Here is a 17,840-nt window from a genome sequence, read left to right on the forward strand (position 1 = left end):
CTTCTCATTCTAAAGATCAGAAATTAGAAGCTAAATGCATTTGATTAAATGATTTTAGACAAAGTTACAGTAAGTGGAAATAATTCCATCCTTTTCCTAGTAGCAACAACAACTTCCCTAAGAAGTCTAACTGGAAGTTGCAATGAATGATTATGAAAATAGCCAGGTCCCCAGCGTAAATGCCGACCCAGGTCATGATTTGGAGAAGCCTCAGAATTTGGAATCAAATGAGATATATACGAATTCTAGTTCTTACTCCAAATAGCTGCATGATCATAGGCAAATTATTTGCATTCACTGAACATCAATTTTCCTTCTCGTTGTAATGGGAGCAATGAAAGAAATAAAAATGTGAGCAAAATAAAAGCAAGAAAGATGAAAGTTGGTATTGAGAACTGAATGAGATAAAAGCTAAATGCTCATGGTATATAGTAAGTATTCAACAAATGACAGATTTTTTCTGGACTCTTAAAAATTATGCTTTAACAAAATGAGCTAAATAAGTAGGTTGTTTTGCTTTTAAACCATTAGTAAATTAACAGAAGCTGCATTATATCTTGGAAAACATCAAGGTCAGTATCTAGGAAATCTGACTACTAATTTCAATTGCATTTATCAGTATTTGTGAGCAAATCAAAATCCAAATTATTGTTTCTTCATATGTTGCAATGAACAACAATCTCACTCCCCTTAAATAAAACTTTGAAAGATTTGGTGTGTGTGAAGGTCAAATGAAGCAACATATGTGAAAATGCTAGGAAAATGTTCCTCCATAGAGAAGCCAAATTACTATCAATAAACAAAAGAGTAAATGTAAATTATAACTTAAATACAATAAAGCATAACTTCCTCAGCATTGTATCAAATAGTCAAATTCATCTGCTTGTATTTGAAGGAAGCAAAATCACACTCAAAATTCTATTCTTCTACTCGTTGAGGCTTTTATTCAGTCCTTTAATTAGATATGTCAAATGTGGTAAGAAATATACCAAAATAACAGATAATGCAGTGTATTTGCTGCATAGAGCATTGAGTTAAAAGAATGAAAAAAGTAGAGTAAGGAGTCAGGTAACTTTTCTTTTCTTTTCTTTTTTTTTTTAAACTTAAGCTCGAACAGGTCTAGGACAGATGCATTTGTTGGAGAGTTTGTGAAAAGTAGAAAGTAGAGGACTCCATGCCCTGAGTTGATGCTGCAGCGGGTAGGGTATGGGGCCATGTATACAAACACTGCCCACGTGAGTTTGACGAGTAGCTTGATTTTAAGATCCCTGATCTACCAACATACTGAAAATTAATATGTAGGAAGGAAAATAATCCATCCTCAAGAGCTTTTCATGCTTGAAACCCCTTCCATAAAGTAAAATAATAAATTCTTAAGATTAGAAAGACTTAGGCTATCATATAATCAAAAATAATCAAGTGGCTCTGAAGGTGTACACAGCTTTACTAGATAAAATAGAAAAATCGTTGATCGTCTATTTCCAGATGCTTTGAAAGGGCTACACTCTGAAATACCTAAGGGGCAAGTAAATTATGCAAATAAATGGTGTGAGGATGTGGAGCAACAGGAATTCTCATTTACTGCTAGAGGGAATGCAAAATGGTACAGCCACTTTGGAAGACACTTTGGCGGTTTCTTACATAAATAAACATACTCTTACCATATGTTTCAGCAATCACACTTCTCGGTATTTATCCAATTGAGTTGAAAACTTATGTCCAAAAAAAAAAAAAAAAACCTGCACACGGTTGTTTATAGCAGCTTTATTCATAATTGCCAAGACTTAGGGAAAACCCAGAAGTCTTCCAGTAGGTGCCTGAGTAAATAAACTGTGGTACATCCAGATAAGGGAATATTATCCAATGCTAAAATGAAACGAATTATCAAGCCAGGGAAACACATGGAGGAAACTTAAGTGCAAACTGGAAGTGAATTAAGTCGACCTGAAAAGGCTACACACTGCATTGTTGCATGGCTCCAACAATATAACATCCTAGACCAGGCAAAATTATAGAAACAATAAAAATATCAGTGATTGCTGGAGGTTAGGGGAGGGGAGATGAACAGGCAGGGCAGGAAATGTTCTCTATAGGATCCCATAATGATAGCCTGGGGTCTTTATATGTCCATCCAAACCTATAAGCTGTACAACACCAAGAGCGAACCATGATGTCAACTGGGGACACCGGGTGATGATGCTGCGTCTGTGTAGGTGCATCATGCTGGTGGGAGATGCTGACGATGGGGGAGACTGTGCATGTGTGTGGGAGTTGCTGCACCTTCTGCTCAATTTTGCTATTAATTTAAAATGGCTCTGAAAAATAGAGTCGATTAAAAAGAGGCTTAGTAATACCTGTACTATTTAAAGTTAAAGAAAAGTCATAAGGCAGGGGAGCTTTTCCAATATTACTCTCTAAAAAGTCTATTTTTTAAATTGTATAAAATTGATTTTTATGTTAACAACTAGGAAAGCTGGAAAAACAAAACCTGACTTATTGACCCCAACACTGGTATTCTTTTTTACCATACCATATGGGCTTTATAAACCTAAGACTTCCCATTGTATTAATGACAACATTGTGATGTATGTTGCTTTAATGTAATAGAGTAACAATTTGTTCAACTCAAAGTCTTGAAAATTACAAATTTCTTCAAATGTGTCAAGGAAGATGATTTTTCATAAAAACTCTCAAAATAAAAAAAAGAAACTCTCAAAATAACTGTTGTTTAACAGTATTAAGTCCAACAATTTGCATGGCCACTCTGATTATTGAAATATTGAGTAGAAAGAACAAATTATTATGCCAGGACTAAAACATTGCATTCAAATACATATGAGTAGTGGAAGCTCACTAATTGTCTTCAGAAGAAATATGAGAGAGAAAATCATCCCTGAACATTTCAAATAATGTGCATAGGTTTTATATACTTTTTTACTCAGTCTCACAACTTTGTAAATTTGGAACTTATTCATATTTAGTTGAAAACAACTCTAGAATGGTTACGTTACTTGCGTGGGGCAATACAGTCGGTATGGCCATAATTGTGATTTAAACTCCTGTCTAGATGATCCAACCAAATGCCTACTTAACTATCCCATCGATTAACCATTTAATTGAGCTATCTCAATACAATATTTAAGCACAGATGAGGAGATCTTGGTAGAATCATCAAGAAATATACCAAGAGGAAAGAAAAAACAAATATCTAGTGCTAAATAGCAAAATTAGCAATCTTCTTTAAAAAATGTGAGATGAAAAAAAAAAAATGTGAGATGTTAGAACTAGAAGAGAATGTGTTCAGGACATCCCAGTTGTCTGTATGATGAGCAGCAGAGTATTCTAATTAAAGTCTTTCACTTATTTTAAAATTAAATGATTAATTTAAAAATCTTCCGGGAAGAGTACCATACTAGCTAGTTTTAAATATTCACACAATTTTCATGTAGAAGGATGAATTTATTTACTCACTGTTGACCAGGGATATAGGACCAAGAAGTAGGTACGAGAAAACAGATTGTACTTTAAGAAGCAGTTATTCGAACAGTAAGTGCCATGTGAAGATGGAATAGCGTAGCCAAGTAGAAAGTCAAGCCTGGACCTTGGAGACAGGTAAGAGGCCAAAGTCCCTTGAATGTATTAGCGGCTGGGTCAAAACTGCCTCCGGGTTTGAATGCCAAAACCTTAATATACTAAGACATGTACATTTTTTTTTCCACATTTCATATAAGGAAGTGAGGGTGAGAACTGTGGCCAGGACACTCCAGTGAAAAGTAGCTTCCGAGAAGGTATTCCTCAGAAGCTCGTGTTCATCCTTGAAACACTTTCTTGTCTCACAGATATGCTGTGAGTTACTCCCAAGCGATGGAAACACAACTCAATGCAACAACCCTTGTACTTATTAGATGACGGTTATACAACTGAGTTTAAAAATCTATATCCCTCCATCCTGAAAATGAGAATACAGGTTGCAAACACTTCCTTACCGCGGTAGTGGAGCAATTCTAAATGTGATCCAACGTGTGCCTGATGTCGACCTTTAGCTACCTATGTCCCCCTGTGTCATTCCTCCCATGTCTTTTCATCAAAAGATGGATCTCTGAGTTGAGAAACAGACCAAAAATGTGCATACAGATGAGCTAAATCTAAAACCACATTGTGTAACGAAAGAGCAAATGGACTTCTAACCCACTAATAACAAGATTTCGAACCTAGCTTCAACACTTGCTGGCCCCGTCACCTGTATCGACATCCCTCAGTTTCAATTTCTGTCGCAAATTAAGGAATAAACCTACTTAAGATTAGTACGATGATTGGCTTATTCATAATACCTGACACACAGAAGTACTTGTTCAATAGAAATGATGTTTGTTGTTGTTGTTGTTGTTTAATCTCTGGGGAGTTTCCTTGATTCTCACAATCCATTCTCAAACCCTTTTAGCACCTGTTTCTGGAATCAAATCTAAAAAGGTGAATAGGTTATTTAAAATTCCCTGAGATTTGTGGTTGCATTAGAAAAACAACTATCTGAACAACAGCAACAAAAAGCTATTTGCATTGCAAGACAGCACCACCGAGGAGAATTATTTTGATAAGTCATTGCTTATTCTCTATGATTTTCAACTGTATCTGCATAAATAATAAACTGTAGTTTAAAAGACAAACACATTCACACCCATCGGGATGGATATTATTAACACACACACATCAAAGTGACAAGTGTTGTGACGATGTGGAGAAATTGGAACTTTTCCGTATCGCCGGTGGGGATGTAAAATGGTACGGACTCTATGGAGAATAATATGATGGTTTCTCAAATAATTAAACGCAGAATTACTAGGTGATCCAACAATTCCACTCATGAGCGTGTATTTAGGAGAACTGAAAACCTAGATTCAGACATCTGTGAGCCAGTATTCGTTTCTCAAGTAACCAAAGTGTGGAAGCAACCCAAGTACCCATCAACGTATGAGTTGAAAAAAATGTAGTGTATACACACGCTAGAACGTGATTCAGCCTTTAAGAAGAAAAGGAATTGTGACACACGCGACAACACGGTCACAATGCCAAGTGCAATAAGCCAGCCGCAAAAGGACCAATTCTGTATGATTCCACTTATGTGACATACTTCCAATACTCAAATTCATGGAGGTGGAACACAGGATGCTGTTTGCCAAGAACTGGGAAGTAGGGAATCTGGGTTTCAGGGCTATGGTATTTCAGTTTTGGAAGATAAAAGAGAGTTCTGGGGAGAGAGAGGGTGGAAATCTCACGACAATGTGAATTAATACCATTGAACCATATACATAAAAATGGTTAAAATAGTGAAATTTCATGCTATGTGAATTTTACCACAACTCTTAAAAATTAAAACACACACAGACACACACACACAAGTGCCCAGAATCTAGCCCAGATTAGCAACTGTGCTTTTAACATGAATGCGTAGGAAGTTTCACGTGTAGGCAGGACTGGACGTCACCTCTGCAAGCAGTGGAGGATTCCTATTAAAAACTATGACTTCCTAGATATCCATCTACATTTTTTTTCGATCTTTGCATCGTATTACTACATTAGGTTATCAAAGTCTGAGATAAGAATCTTACGTCTTGAAATCTTGAAATCTGAAGACCATATTATTTGAAGCATATTTAATCAACCTCTTGCTCTATAAATTTGATTCACAATTTAGTAACACACAAGGTCACTGAAAGGAAATAAATATAATTTGCCTTCCTACACGTGTATGTGCGCTACCGTGATACGCACCAAATGAAGCATTGTTAATCTTGATTTTATCTCTTACATTAAAAATGCAAACCTTTATCCAATATTTATTACTCAACGGAAGAAGTAGCACTGACATAAAATAGGGCAATGCAAGATTTCTGATTCCTGCATTTTATGGAATACTCCTATATTTATTTTTTTAGATTGTGGGATAAAACAAATTAAATATCATTCTTGTATAAGAAATCAGAATTGGATAGGAAGGGAAAATACATTTCCCATGTATAAACCCTAGATAGTTCTTGTGCACTAAACTTGACATGGAATAAATTAGCACGCGCCATTCGATTCTAAGTTGAATGCTATTTTTTGCAGGCTTTCTAGTGCCGAGGTTGCCACCCCGGATGGTCTAACTAATGTACGGTGCAAACTGACATGGCTGGTGTCATCTGAATACCCGACAAGTAATTTATCCCAAATGATACAAAAATACAAAATCCATTCTTGTGAGTTGATCAGATGATAGTTCAAATCACATGAGGGGTCAGAATCTATATTTTGAGTGGTTGAAAGCATTTTTAGAGAATACTGGGATCACCTCCTATCTTTGCACATGTCCTCACTGAGCTTCAGTTGGGAGAACCCCGGTTTCCCACTGCAGAGGAGCCGGGAGGCCCAGCACCGGCCCAGGGCAGCGCTGTGGGAGCCTGCGCCCCTGCTGTGGAGCAGGCACAGCCCCGACCTCTGTCCCCCCGCTACCATCGCCACCCTCTAAGGACAGGAAGAAATTCATAAGCCCCCCCCCCCCCCCCCCCCCCGTCAACAAGTGGGGATCCAAGTCATGCACGGGACAGGCGGCGCCTGTGTGTTGCTCGAAGGGAAAGCGAAGTTAGGGCTGTGTGCGTTCAGCCCTGGTCCTTTTCAGTTTCGAGAATGAACAGAGGCGGGAGCAGCAAGCAGCTCTGCTCACTGGGGAGCACAGGCTCCGGAGGGGCCTGCTCAGCTCCTCCCCGGCAGCCAGAGGTCACGGCCAGAGGTCACGGCCAGGGCCCACAGGCCTGCTGGTGGTGAGGGGTGTGCGGCAGAGGGGGGCTGGCGGGGTCGGCCCGGGGCCCCACAGAGGTGGGGGGTGGCTCAGCCCAGCCTGGGGCTCTACCGTCCTTGCAGGTGCAGCCCCGGCCTCAGGGCCGCCACCCTGGGCCCACGGCCAGCACGCACCTGCCTTCGTGGCCACGGCCAGCCGAGTCCTGCGGTGTCCCCAGCACACCCGCGGGACACACCAGCACTGCCGGTGGACCTGCCGTGACCTCTCAGCATCTGTTTAGATGCAGCTTCATTATCACTAGGCCGCTGACTGATCCACTGCCATGGGAGGCCCCGGGGGCACAGCACGATCAGGGAGATGCGGACAGAGCCCTCACTGCCCCCAACCATGTCGTCTGGGGGCCTGGAGATCACACCCTGGGGATGAGAACTTTTCAATAGAAGGTATTCCTTGTACACATAGCACTGCAGCACCTGCAGACTATCTAAACAGCTGATAGGAATTCCTGCTAGGAATGTCAATGCCTTATCTGTTATAAACCCAAATTAATCCATGGCCTGCACGCCTGGGTGGCTCAGCGGTTGAGCACCTGCCTTGGGCTCAGGCCGTGACCCCGGGGTCCTGGGATCGAGTCCCACGTCGGGCTCCCTGCAGGGAGCCTGCTTCTCCCTCTGCCTGTGTCTCTGCCTCTCTCTCTCTGTGTCTCATGAATAAATAAAATCTTTTAAAAAAAGTCCATGACTTAAAACAAGGCAGGGTTAATGCAATGAAAAGGAAAACAGTGATTTTTTTTAAATTTATTTTTAATTTTTTTACAAAGATACTCATTTATTTGAGAGAGAGAGAGTATAATAAGCAGGGGGGTGGCAGGCAGAGGGAGACGGCGGCTCCCAGCTGAATGGGGAGCCTGACCTGGGGCTCCATCCCAGGACCTGGGATCATGATCTGAGCCAAGGTCAGACCCCTAACAGACCCAGGTGCCCAAAAAGTGATTTTTTCCAAAGTTACAGCCTATCTAAAGCTCATCAAATTGTTTAAAATCTTGATCATGCCACCACTGTATAGTTTCATTCGTGCATCTACCCTCTAAATTTGTCATAGTAAACATTAAATTTTCATGTCATATTAAAGAAGATGCATGTCCTCATTAAAACTCTCTTTCAGTCAATTTCTGTTGTGTCAACTCATGATTAGCCGCACTAATGAACAGAAGCAGTGGCACAGAAGATCCTACGTGGGGAGATACAAAGAAGTCTATTTTTGGCATCATTTTGCTTTCCTTTATTATAAAGCAGATTTTATCACCCCGAAATAGTTTTACTTGAAGTTATTTGAGACTATTATATTTTCCTAAAACTCTTACTAAAACTCTTACTGGTAAAACAACAACAACAACAACAACAACAACAAACCAATGCTGATATATTGTGATTTATGAAAAGTAACTCAGAAGAGGAAAAACTTTTTTCACAGGTAAACCGCGAGGTAGATAAGCTCTATACGAACCATCAGTTGGGTCCTAGTCAGATAGAAGAGAGTTTATAGAGGCAAATACGTGTGTGTCTACACATGTGTAAATGATGCATATGCTTACGTATGTACACTTGCGCATACTTATGCATATATGTAGAAAGGATTTGGTGATGAGAAATTGCACCATTTGTCATGAAAATTATTTTTTCCATTAGTAATATTTTAATTTCTGCATATTTTGGGATCCCTGGGTGGCGCAGTAGTTTGGCGCCTGCCTTTGGCCCAGGGCGCGATCCTGGAGACCCGGGACCGGATCCCACATCAGGCTCCCGGTGCATGGAGCCTGCTTCTCCCTCTGCCTGTGTCTCTGCCTCTCTCTCTCTCTCTCTGTGTGTGTGACTATCATAAACAAATAAAAATTTAAAAAAATTTTCTGCATATTTTGTGGACCATTCTGTAGAAAAGGAAGATATAATTCACAATGTGGACGGTTAAAATGGTATAAATATTGGCATGAAAAAATGTAATGCTAAAAAAATGTTATGCTAAGGCAATATTTTCTTCATTTCTTTCAAGAAATATGCAGGCAGGGCAGCCCCGGGGGCTCAGCGGTTTAGCGTCGCCTTCAGTCTGGGGCATGATTCTGGAGACCTGGGATCGAGTCCCACGTTGGGCTCCCCACAGGGAGCCTGCTTCTCCCTCTGCCTGCATCTCTGACTCTCTCTCTGTGTCTCTCATGAATAAATAAATTAAAAAAAAAAAAAAAAAAGAAATATGCAAACAGTCCCCAAGAGACTGGAGAAAATCAACTGATATTGAGATGTGACATGGATGTCCACATACCATGAGAGTATATTAAAAATTATAAATACCTCTATAAAGTTATAAATTATTTTATGTCCAAAAGTTCAGATTTTGAAAATGGTACTTAGCAAGATTCTTTCATCATAAAAACATAAGATACATTACAAATCATCAAATCTCAAGCCTCTCCTATCCAAGTGATGCCCGCCATCTCTCTTAGTCAGAGACAGATGAGAAGAAGACAATTTGTCTCACCCCTCAGGGAGTAACCCAGGGTCTACCAATGGGTTAATATGACTCAAAACCAAAACAAATATATTTATATCAATCTAGTTTTTTTGCATTTTTCTTTTTTTTCTTTTGATACAAAAAAAAACTTCCCCATCTATGTTTATCAACTATGCATGTTCAATCAATCAGAACCCCGGGCCTGAAATTCCAAAAATATTCTTTTAAAATATAGAAACACAGCCACTAGCTCTATTTCTAATGTTCACTCAAGCAGATACTCATTTTTAAAGCATAAACCTCAAAATACCAGCAGGATGTCATTATTTCATTTTAAGGCTATCGTAGGAGTGACGGTGTCACACAGTAGTTAGGAAATGGGGCTCAGGGGTCGGGTTGCCTGGACCCAAATCCTGACTCTGCCACTTTGCGGGACTATGAACTTGAGCAGGAGCTTAAGCCTCTTAAGTGCCTCACTTTCCTCCTCTACTTGACAGGGTTCCCGCCGAGATTCAATGGACTCGTATACTGAGTACTTAGAATAGCGACTGGACGCAACTATTAGCTATTATTATGTCGGGAGCTTCTCTCTGCCCAATAAATAGGATATTTTTGGCAAATTAGTAGGTTAAAATCATCTTTGAAAAATTAAAGTAAATCAATCTCACCAGGGTTTGGAAGCCTCCTTATAATAATCTTTTTTTTTCCTCTTTTTTTTTCTTTTTTAAACAGGAGATAAATCGTAATTCAACAAATTATCACACACACACACACACACACACACCCCACAAATAATCTTATCGTAATTGGATGCATCCAGTATGGCAAATTTAAGTGTTAAGATCTATTTCATGGATAATTCTGGTTTTTCCGAGGTTTATCATTCCATCATAAAAATTCACTTCCCAAGAAAGTTTGCAAATGTATCTCAGCCTATATCTCATTATTTCCGTATTACCTGTCTTTTAGTACATTTGGACTTGATTTATATATTGTTAGCAAAATCAAAAATACCTTTCAGAATTATAAAATGCAGATTCCACAAACACTCTAGATATTACTAGTGAAATCGGGTGAAGGATAGCAGAGAGAAACTAATATGAACGAGGGCACTGGGTGTGAGCGACTGAGAGCTCACACCAACATCAGTGTTGATGGGCGTCCCTAGCTAGGGCCGCTCAGGTCGGTCTCACTTGGCAAGGTTGGCTGTTGCAGCAGACCTTGAGCATGTGAAGTCAAAAACTGGGAGACACACACACCAAAAAAAAAAAAAAAAAAAAAAAAAAAAAATTGCGAGACACAGCAAAATCCCCTAAGATTCCTCTAAGGACTTATTACAAGTCATACTTAAAAGCTTCTATTTTTAAATGGTCCCACTTCAGGAAGACCTATCTTCTGTAAGGTTTGCCATAGTTAACGTAAAGTAGAAAATTTTTTTGTACTAGTCTCTAGAAGGAGGAGTCCCTAATGCTGTAGAATTTCACAAACAAGTGTGCTTAACTGTCCCCATCATTATGATTGCATTGTGCTGGATGTTTCTATTCTCATGCGCATTTTCCTTTCCCGAGCATCTTTTCTGCTTTCCCTTCTCAAGCGCAAACCGTGCATGGAGGTGAGAGAACCTTGGTTTCATCCACGACTTCTCCTTTGGGGTCTTACTAAGACCCCGACTGAGTCTAATTACCAGTCTGCGCTGTTTTAAATGAAAGCTTTTATTAACTGAAACACAGACTGCAAAGTCATTTGTTTTGAAATTTTGCACAAATGAGTCTATTTCCTAGTGAATGAGCCTGAGTGTACTTGAGACCTGGATGAAGTGATTTGTATCAGGTAATAAAAATGGGCAAGATGAAGCTCGGAAGCCCGGATCAGGCAATCTAAGATATGTATCTAAAAATGAAAGACGTCCTGACATAATCAAGGCATCTAATTTGCTTATTCCTGACTACGCTATTCTGGTAATGAAATTAATTGTTGTATGAACATTTCCATGATCTAAGCTCTCCTATTTAGTATCAGAAGAATCTAACAAACAATAAATACCAACTTAAAGTACAGTGATTATAAAACATGTAAAGATTTTTATTTAAAATAGATTCTTACCCTGATCGAAGGCCTTTCCTGGACTCCAAGTGTGGAAATAATCATCCTAAGGAGGAAAATAATGTGAATTGAGTGGATGTGAATAATTTGATTGTAAAGATTCATATAAAATCTAGAATAAAATATGAAATACAGAAGCCGAATACAAACCTCTACTTCCTGCAATGGCAAGCAGCGAATTATAAAAATAAATAAATAAAAAAAAAAATAAAAAAAAAGGAACAAGAGAAAAACAATAGTTATCAAAAGGGAACACATTGCTTACATGTCATAGAAATGTTTTTCAATAAATGTGTTCATTTTCATTGCAAGTCAAAGTTTACTATGATAATTCAATTATATTTGGTTGCCGCGTCACCTAAATATTATAATGCAACACCTTCAATTGCAATTCAATGTGCAGTAGAACATGCAGGTAATTACCCTAAGCTAATAAGCTACAAAAGTATGTCACCAGTGTCTAGTTACACAGCTTCATTTTCCACTGGTATAACACGGCAGCGAAATACCAAGGGGTCTGCACTAGCCCATACAGTATAAATAGACTTTGCAAATCAGTCACATGATAATTGAATATCTAAGGAGTTCATCAAAATGCAATTGGAAGCTTGAAAAAAAAAAATACAGACCTAATTAAATCTTGCCTGAAGTTTAACTCTTTAATATTGAAAAGAATCATTACAATATACTTACTAGATATATGCTTAATAAATATGAGTATACGACACTACGGAGGAGCCATGTAAACTGAAAAGAATTTTTAGAAAGAAAAAAAAGAAAAAAAATTACTGACTATTGTATTTGCTGTTTTACCACCCTAGAAGCGCTCACTCCCAGCAAGGAGAGGAGTCGGGATTTCTCGTGAAGCATGACCAAACAAAACAAAACGTGAAGCACAAGAAAACTGACCGAGATGATGAGAATACATGGTGGATCTGGAGAAAGGAAAATGTAAATTTAAGGCTGACTTTACCACGTGGTGGGTGCATCCCTTTCGCAAGTGGTGCAACCAGGCACCTGCTGTGGCACCTGCTGGGCTCTGCAGGGAGGCTGCTCTGCTTCCCCTTTTCCCTCTGACCCCTCTCCGCTCCCAGGCCCCTGTGCTCTCCCCTCTGTCTCTCTCACCCCCACCTCTCTCAAATAAATAATTAAAGTCTTAAAAAAAAAAAAGAAAAGAAAGAAAATTATGTAGACCTCAGATCCTGGACTGAAGTTGGGAAAAAATACTGGCGCCTCTGAGCAAGGTGCCTGCGGTTAGTTGCAGACAGTGTAGATGGGGTCTGGCCGTGTGTGCACGAAGGGGCTGCCAAGGCCTCCCTGCTCCACAGAGGCACTGGCCTGAGCACCCTGGGACGCCTGGACTGCGAGTGCCCCCCAAAATACCCAGCAACAGACATGGCGAGCTCCCCGAAAGCCGGCCACTCATCACCGGGGTCACTGCCAGGAGGCCAAGCCAGGAGGCCAGGGCTCCGCTTCCAGCTGGGCCTCTTGTGCAGCGCGGCCGCCGGCGCCCCGGCATCAGGCTCCCTGCACTCAGGCGACGGCGGGAGGACAGGAGCCGCGCTGAGCTCCTGGCACCTTCAGCACTGACACTCAGCCACGGCGAAGCAATGTGCTTGGGGTTGTTTAGGATTTTATTATTCATTCAGGGGAGCCCCAGAGAGAGAGGCAGAGACCCAGGCAGAGGGAGAAGCAGGCTCCCTGTGGGGAGCCCAACGCAGAACTCGATCCCAAGACCCGGGGTCATGGCCTGGGCCCAAGGCAGGTGCTCACCCGCTGGGCCCCCCGGGCGCCCCTGAAAGCAACATGTGTCATGCAACACGCAGTGCTTAAAACACCAGCCTCTAGACAGACAGGCAGGGATCAAGTGGAGGTGGGTAGACAGACAGACAACATGACCTCAACCATATTAAATAACTTCCTTCAGAATAACACACCCATCACACCTGTCGCGTTGGCTAAAATCAAGGCCTCAAACAACAAGTGTGAGCGAGGCTGTGAAGGAGAGGGCACCCTCCTGCCCGCCAGGAATGCTCACAGTGTTGGTGCAGCCACTGCAGGAAGATCTAAGAACACAACTACCCTATGATTCACTAATTGCACTCCCGGGTGTTTACCCAAATAATACAAAAACGCCAATGGGAAAGGATCGATGCCCCCCTATGTTTATTGCAGAAGCATTTACGGCAGCCAACTTAGGGGAGCAGCGGGTGCGTGTGTGCAGAGGAGTAGCGCTCAGCCACAGGGAAGCGTGAACTCTTGCCATTTACGACACGGGTGGAGCCAGACAGTATAAGGCGAAGCAAAATAAGTCAGAGAGAGAGACGAATACCATAGGATTCCACTCATATGTATGATTTAAAAAACAAAACAAATGAATGAAGGGAAAAAGAGAAAAAAAACAAAAAACAAAACAAAACAAAACAACAACCAAAAAACAGAGTCTTCACTCCAGAGAACAAAAGGATGGTTCTGGAGTGGGCGGTGGGGGCAGGTGAAGGGGACTGAGTGACCTCAGGATGAGCACAGGGGCAGCGGGTGAAACTGTTGAATCCCTGTATTGCACACCCGAAAGCAACATGTCACTCTGTGTTAGCGACACTGCAATCAAGACATTGAAAAGTAACAGGTTTTATCTTATGGGAAGTGACCAATCTTGATTTTCTAAGATTGCTTTCCAAATAAGAAATCTAAATCTTGTGGGGGAAAAGAACCACACGATCACGTTGGGCTGGTTTGGGGCCGTAGCTGTCTGAGAACGTGTAATCAATGCAAAACATGACCTGGTTGTTCTGGTTAAGTCCTTCTCTGGCCACGGTGGGGATCTGACTCTGATAGTGAAACAAAGTAGCCGATTAACTATTTTTAGATATTTTTCTTTGTGTTCTCACATCACTAGGCTTTTTTTTTTTTTTTTTTTTTTTTTTCTGAAAATGGTTTCACCTTATTAGAGGAATTTTGCCAGAATAAAAGTATTTTCACATAAGTGTTCATTCAGGCACAATTTCTTTTGCCTCAAAAAGCTTTGTGTGAATGTTGGTTGTTCTCAAGCTTCAATTTGGATAAAAAAAAAAAAAAAAAAAAAAAAAAAACAAACAAACAAAAAAAAAAAGCCAACCTGGGATTCAGAAAACAACAAGAAACGCCTGCAGTTGGAAAAATTCAGGTTCAGGTGACAAAATCACATCGGGAATTAGAGTGTCTCCCGCCCCTAGAACTTTTCGTGGGAGGAGAGCCTGGGCCAAAAGTCCCACTGAAAGACTCCATTTATTCCCAAGGAGCAAGTAAATCAGCAAAATGTCTATATATAGGGGAAATACAAAAGACAGGAAGATCCCTGACTTTTAACCTTTTCACAACGATTTTGTTGTTTGTTTCAAATCTCTAGAATCAAAGCAAAAGTAAGTATAATAAGCTCCCTTACTAACAAAAACTTGGTGAGCCTTTTTACATGTCCACAGAATTGAAGGCACTCTGATGACAACCACGTGAATCTATGTTAAGGAGTAAAAGATACATTTCCTAGGATTTTGGTATTTTGTATGTTCTGAAACCCTCTTGTACAAAACTTCAGAATTTCCCCACGAGCATTAACTCGTGTTGCCTACGTGTTTCAATAGCTAAGCTGAATCAGGAGGCACTGCGACTTCTATAAGCAATGAGAAATATATTATATATTATATATATTATATAACATATATAAAATTATACATATACTTTATATATAATATATAAATATTAATTATATATAAATATATAAATACATTCATAAAAATATAAAGATATATATCTGAAAATATATATAATTAATATTGATATTAATATATTATATATAATATATAAATATAAAAATATTTTAAAAATAACAATGGAAATCTGACTCTTTAAATATATGTTATATATTACGACTGATTCACACATCTCACCGTATAATGGGAAGAATGCCTTGTCTCATGGTTAAGCCACTATATTTCACAAAGTATAGAAATACTTAGCACTTGATTTGATTACAAGATAGAGTAAGTAAGCTTTGTCTAGATATAAAGGAATTATCTATTTGAGACGACCTATCTGCTTCAGGCCCCCAAATGTCACATTTATTCCCCAAGCACCACTCATTTTTTCCAAGCGATGTCGTAGGACCCTGAAAGAATTCATTTTTAACACTTTGGTGAACCTTTATTTCTTAGAAAGCACTTTATGTTTCCGGACTCACCACAGATTAAACACATAAATAAAATGAATTGTGTCAAAGGGCAGCGCCGTGGACTGAATCCCTCAACTGTCCCTGAAATCTCTACAAGTTGATGTCAAACTCCTTCCATATGTATATGTATGTATATATATAGTCACTTCTACATCAATAAACAAAACTTGTGATCCACAGATATCAGGGAAAGACACAGAACATACTTTGTCTTACTAAAGAAAATAAGGGCAGTTGAGTGCTGGGGACCCCATGTAGCCCTGAGGACACTAGTGCACGGGAGGGATGGAGTCCAACAGCACCTGGCGTCACTGCACCGAGAGCTGTGGCGGGCGCTGGCCTCCGGGCCCCGTGGGAGGTGTTTCTAACATCACTCCTATGTGACAAATAAGGAAAATGATGGTGGATGGAGGAAGTATCCCCGAAGTCTTACTCAGCAGGTGAGAAGCAGAGGGGGGACCTGAAGCCCAGAAGTAGGGCCTGGAGGCCGCACACTTGGACACCTCACTCCCCCCCAGACCAACCGCGGCGGCCGTGGGCCAGGCCCAGCTGGTCTATACCAAGTGTCCTGGGAAGCCGGCCCTGACCACCCTGCACACATCCTGGTCCACACTGTCTGTGGACCCCAGCGCACGCCAGGCCCAGTGTGGACCAGAGGCCAAAGCCTGTGAGGTCATGTCGAGTTGCTCACACACCGGGAAAGACCCCACACCACACCCCATTCTGTGCTTGCCTCCGACCCAAAACAGCCACTTAAATGTGAGGGAACAGGGATGCCAGGGGGGCTCAGTGGTTGAGTGTCTTCCCTTGGGCCAGGTCGTGACCCTGGGGTCCCAGGATCGAGTCCCACGTCTGGCTCCCTAGTGGGAGCCTGCTTCTCCCTCTGCCTGTGTCTCTGCCTCTCTCTCTGCATCTCTCAAGAATAAATAAATAGAATCTTTAAAAAAAATAAATAACAAATAAATAATGAATAAAATAAAAATGAGGAAACAATATTTAATGGGATATCTACTTCCACGTAGGGAAATAAAATGTTTTGAAGGAAGAAAACGTATTTATGGCGTTTAGCGTTCTGAATCTGTGTGATTCGATCCTCACATCTTAAAGCTCCTAAGTTTTCCAAGTATTTGATTCCTCCTTCTGACCATAAACACATCATCTGGCTTTGCGTGTAATCCACGGGTGACTGTTCCAAACTTTCAGCACAAGAAATCAAGATAGATAATTTGGAACCAAGTAAGGATGTGACTCTCAAAATCATGATGGTACGTTATCTAAAAAAAAGGGTTTTAGGAGCAGGTTGCAAATGTGTAATAGATGTGATATTGTGATCTTCAATTTAGAGTGAAAACAAAGGGATAAAGGTAAAATGCCTGTAGGTATTGTAACAGTGCTTCTTATAATAGAACATTTCTCAGATTAAATCAAAACTATAGTTATTGTTTGCTTATTGGATCAAGATAGTAAAATAATAATAAAACAATAATTCATATAAAAAATTTAAAAATTTAATATTTCCCTACTTAATTCATATACTTTTGGTATTTATAACAGCATTTTCTGAGTGTCTGTAATTTGTGAGTAAAAAACTACTTAACTAAATACTGACTATAGTAAAAATATGAGAATGGTTCATCATATCAAATGTAAATAAAAATAAGTTTATCCGGGGATCCCTGGGTGGCGCAGTGGTTTGGCGCCTGCCTTTGGCCCGGGGCGTGATCCTGGAGACCCGGGATCGAATCCCACGTCGGGCTCCCAGTGCATGGAGCCTGCTTCTCCCTCTGCCTGTGTCTCTGCCTCTCTCTCTCTCTCTCTCTCTCTGTGTGACTATCATAAATAAATAAAAATTTAAAAAAAAAAAAATAAATAAGTTTATCCTGTACACCCAGGTGGCTCAGCGGTTGAGCATCTGCCTTCAGCTCAGGTCATGACCTGGGGGTCCCAGGATCGAGTCCCGCGTCAGGCTCCCCGCATGGAGCCTGCTTTTCCCTCTGTCTGTGTCTCTGCCTTTCTCTCACTCATGAATAAATAAATTAAATAAATCTTTAAAAGAGATAAAAAATAAATTTATACAATATGAATATGTTAAACACATTATCAGTCTGTTATGAATCCTTAGCATCGAGTCAATGAAAATGTAGAATTACTCAAAATATAGGCAAAACACTGCATAAAATATATGTTAATCATAAGTGAAAACAGATTATTTATAGAATGTGCTATCTTAAGAAACAGAAATGTTAGTTA

The 17,840-nt window shown here is 40.3% G+C and overlaps 1 protein-coding gene across 3 annotated transcripts in view; it reads right to left on the minus strand.

Moving 5' to 3' along the window:
- Positions 1-17,840, minus strand: part of SPOCK3 (SPARC (osteonectin), cwcv and kazal like domains proteoglycan 3) — a 404,341-nt gene that overhangs the window by 254,951 nt on the left and 131,550 nt on the right. For 2 of the 3 annotated variants that reach the window (XM_035699198.2, XM_035699196.2), the window contains exon 2: positions 11,384-11,429. The exons of the other annotated variant lie outside the window; for it this stretch is intronic. In XM_035699198.2, coding sequence (XP_035555091.1) covers positions 11,384-11,429 — 46 coding nt within the window. The remainder of the gene's footprint in view (positions 1-11,383; positions 11,430-17,840) is intronic. 3 annotated transcript variants of the gene reach the window in all.

Source organism: Canis lupus, chromosome 15, assembly GCF_003254725.2.
Source record: "Canis lupus dingo isolate Sandy chromosome 15, ASM325472v2, whole genome shotgun sequence".
Classification (NCBI taxonomy): Eukaryota; Metazoa; Chordata; class Mammalia; order Carnivora; family Canidae; genus Canis; species Canis lupus.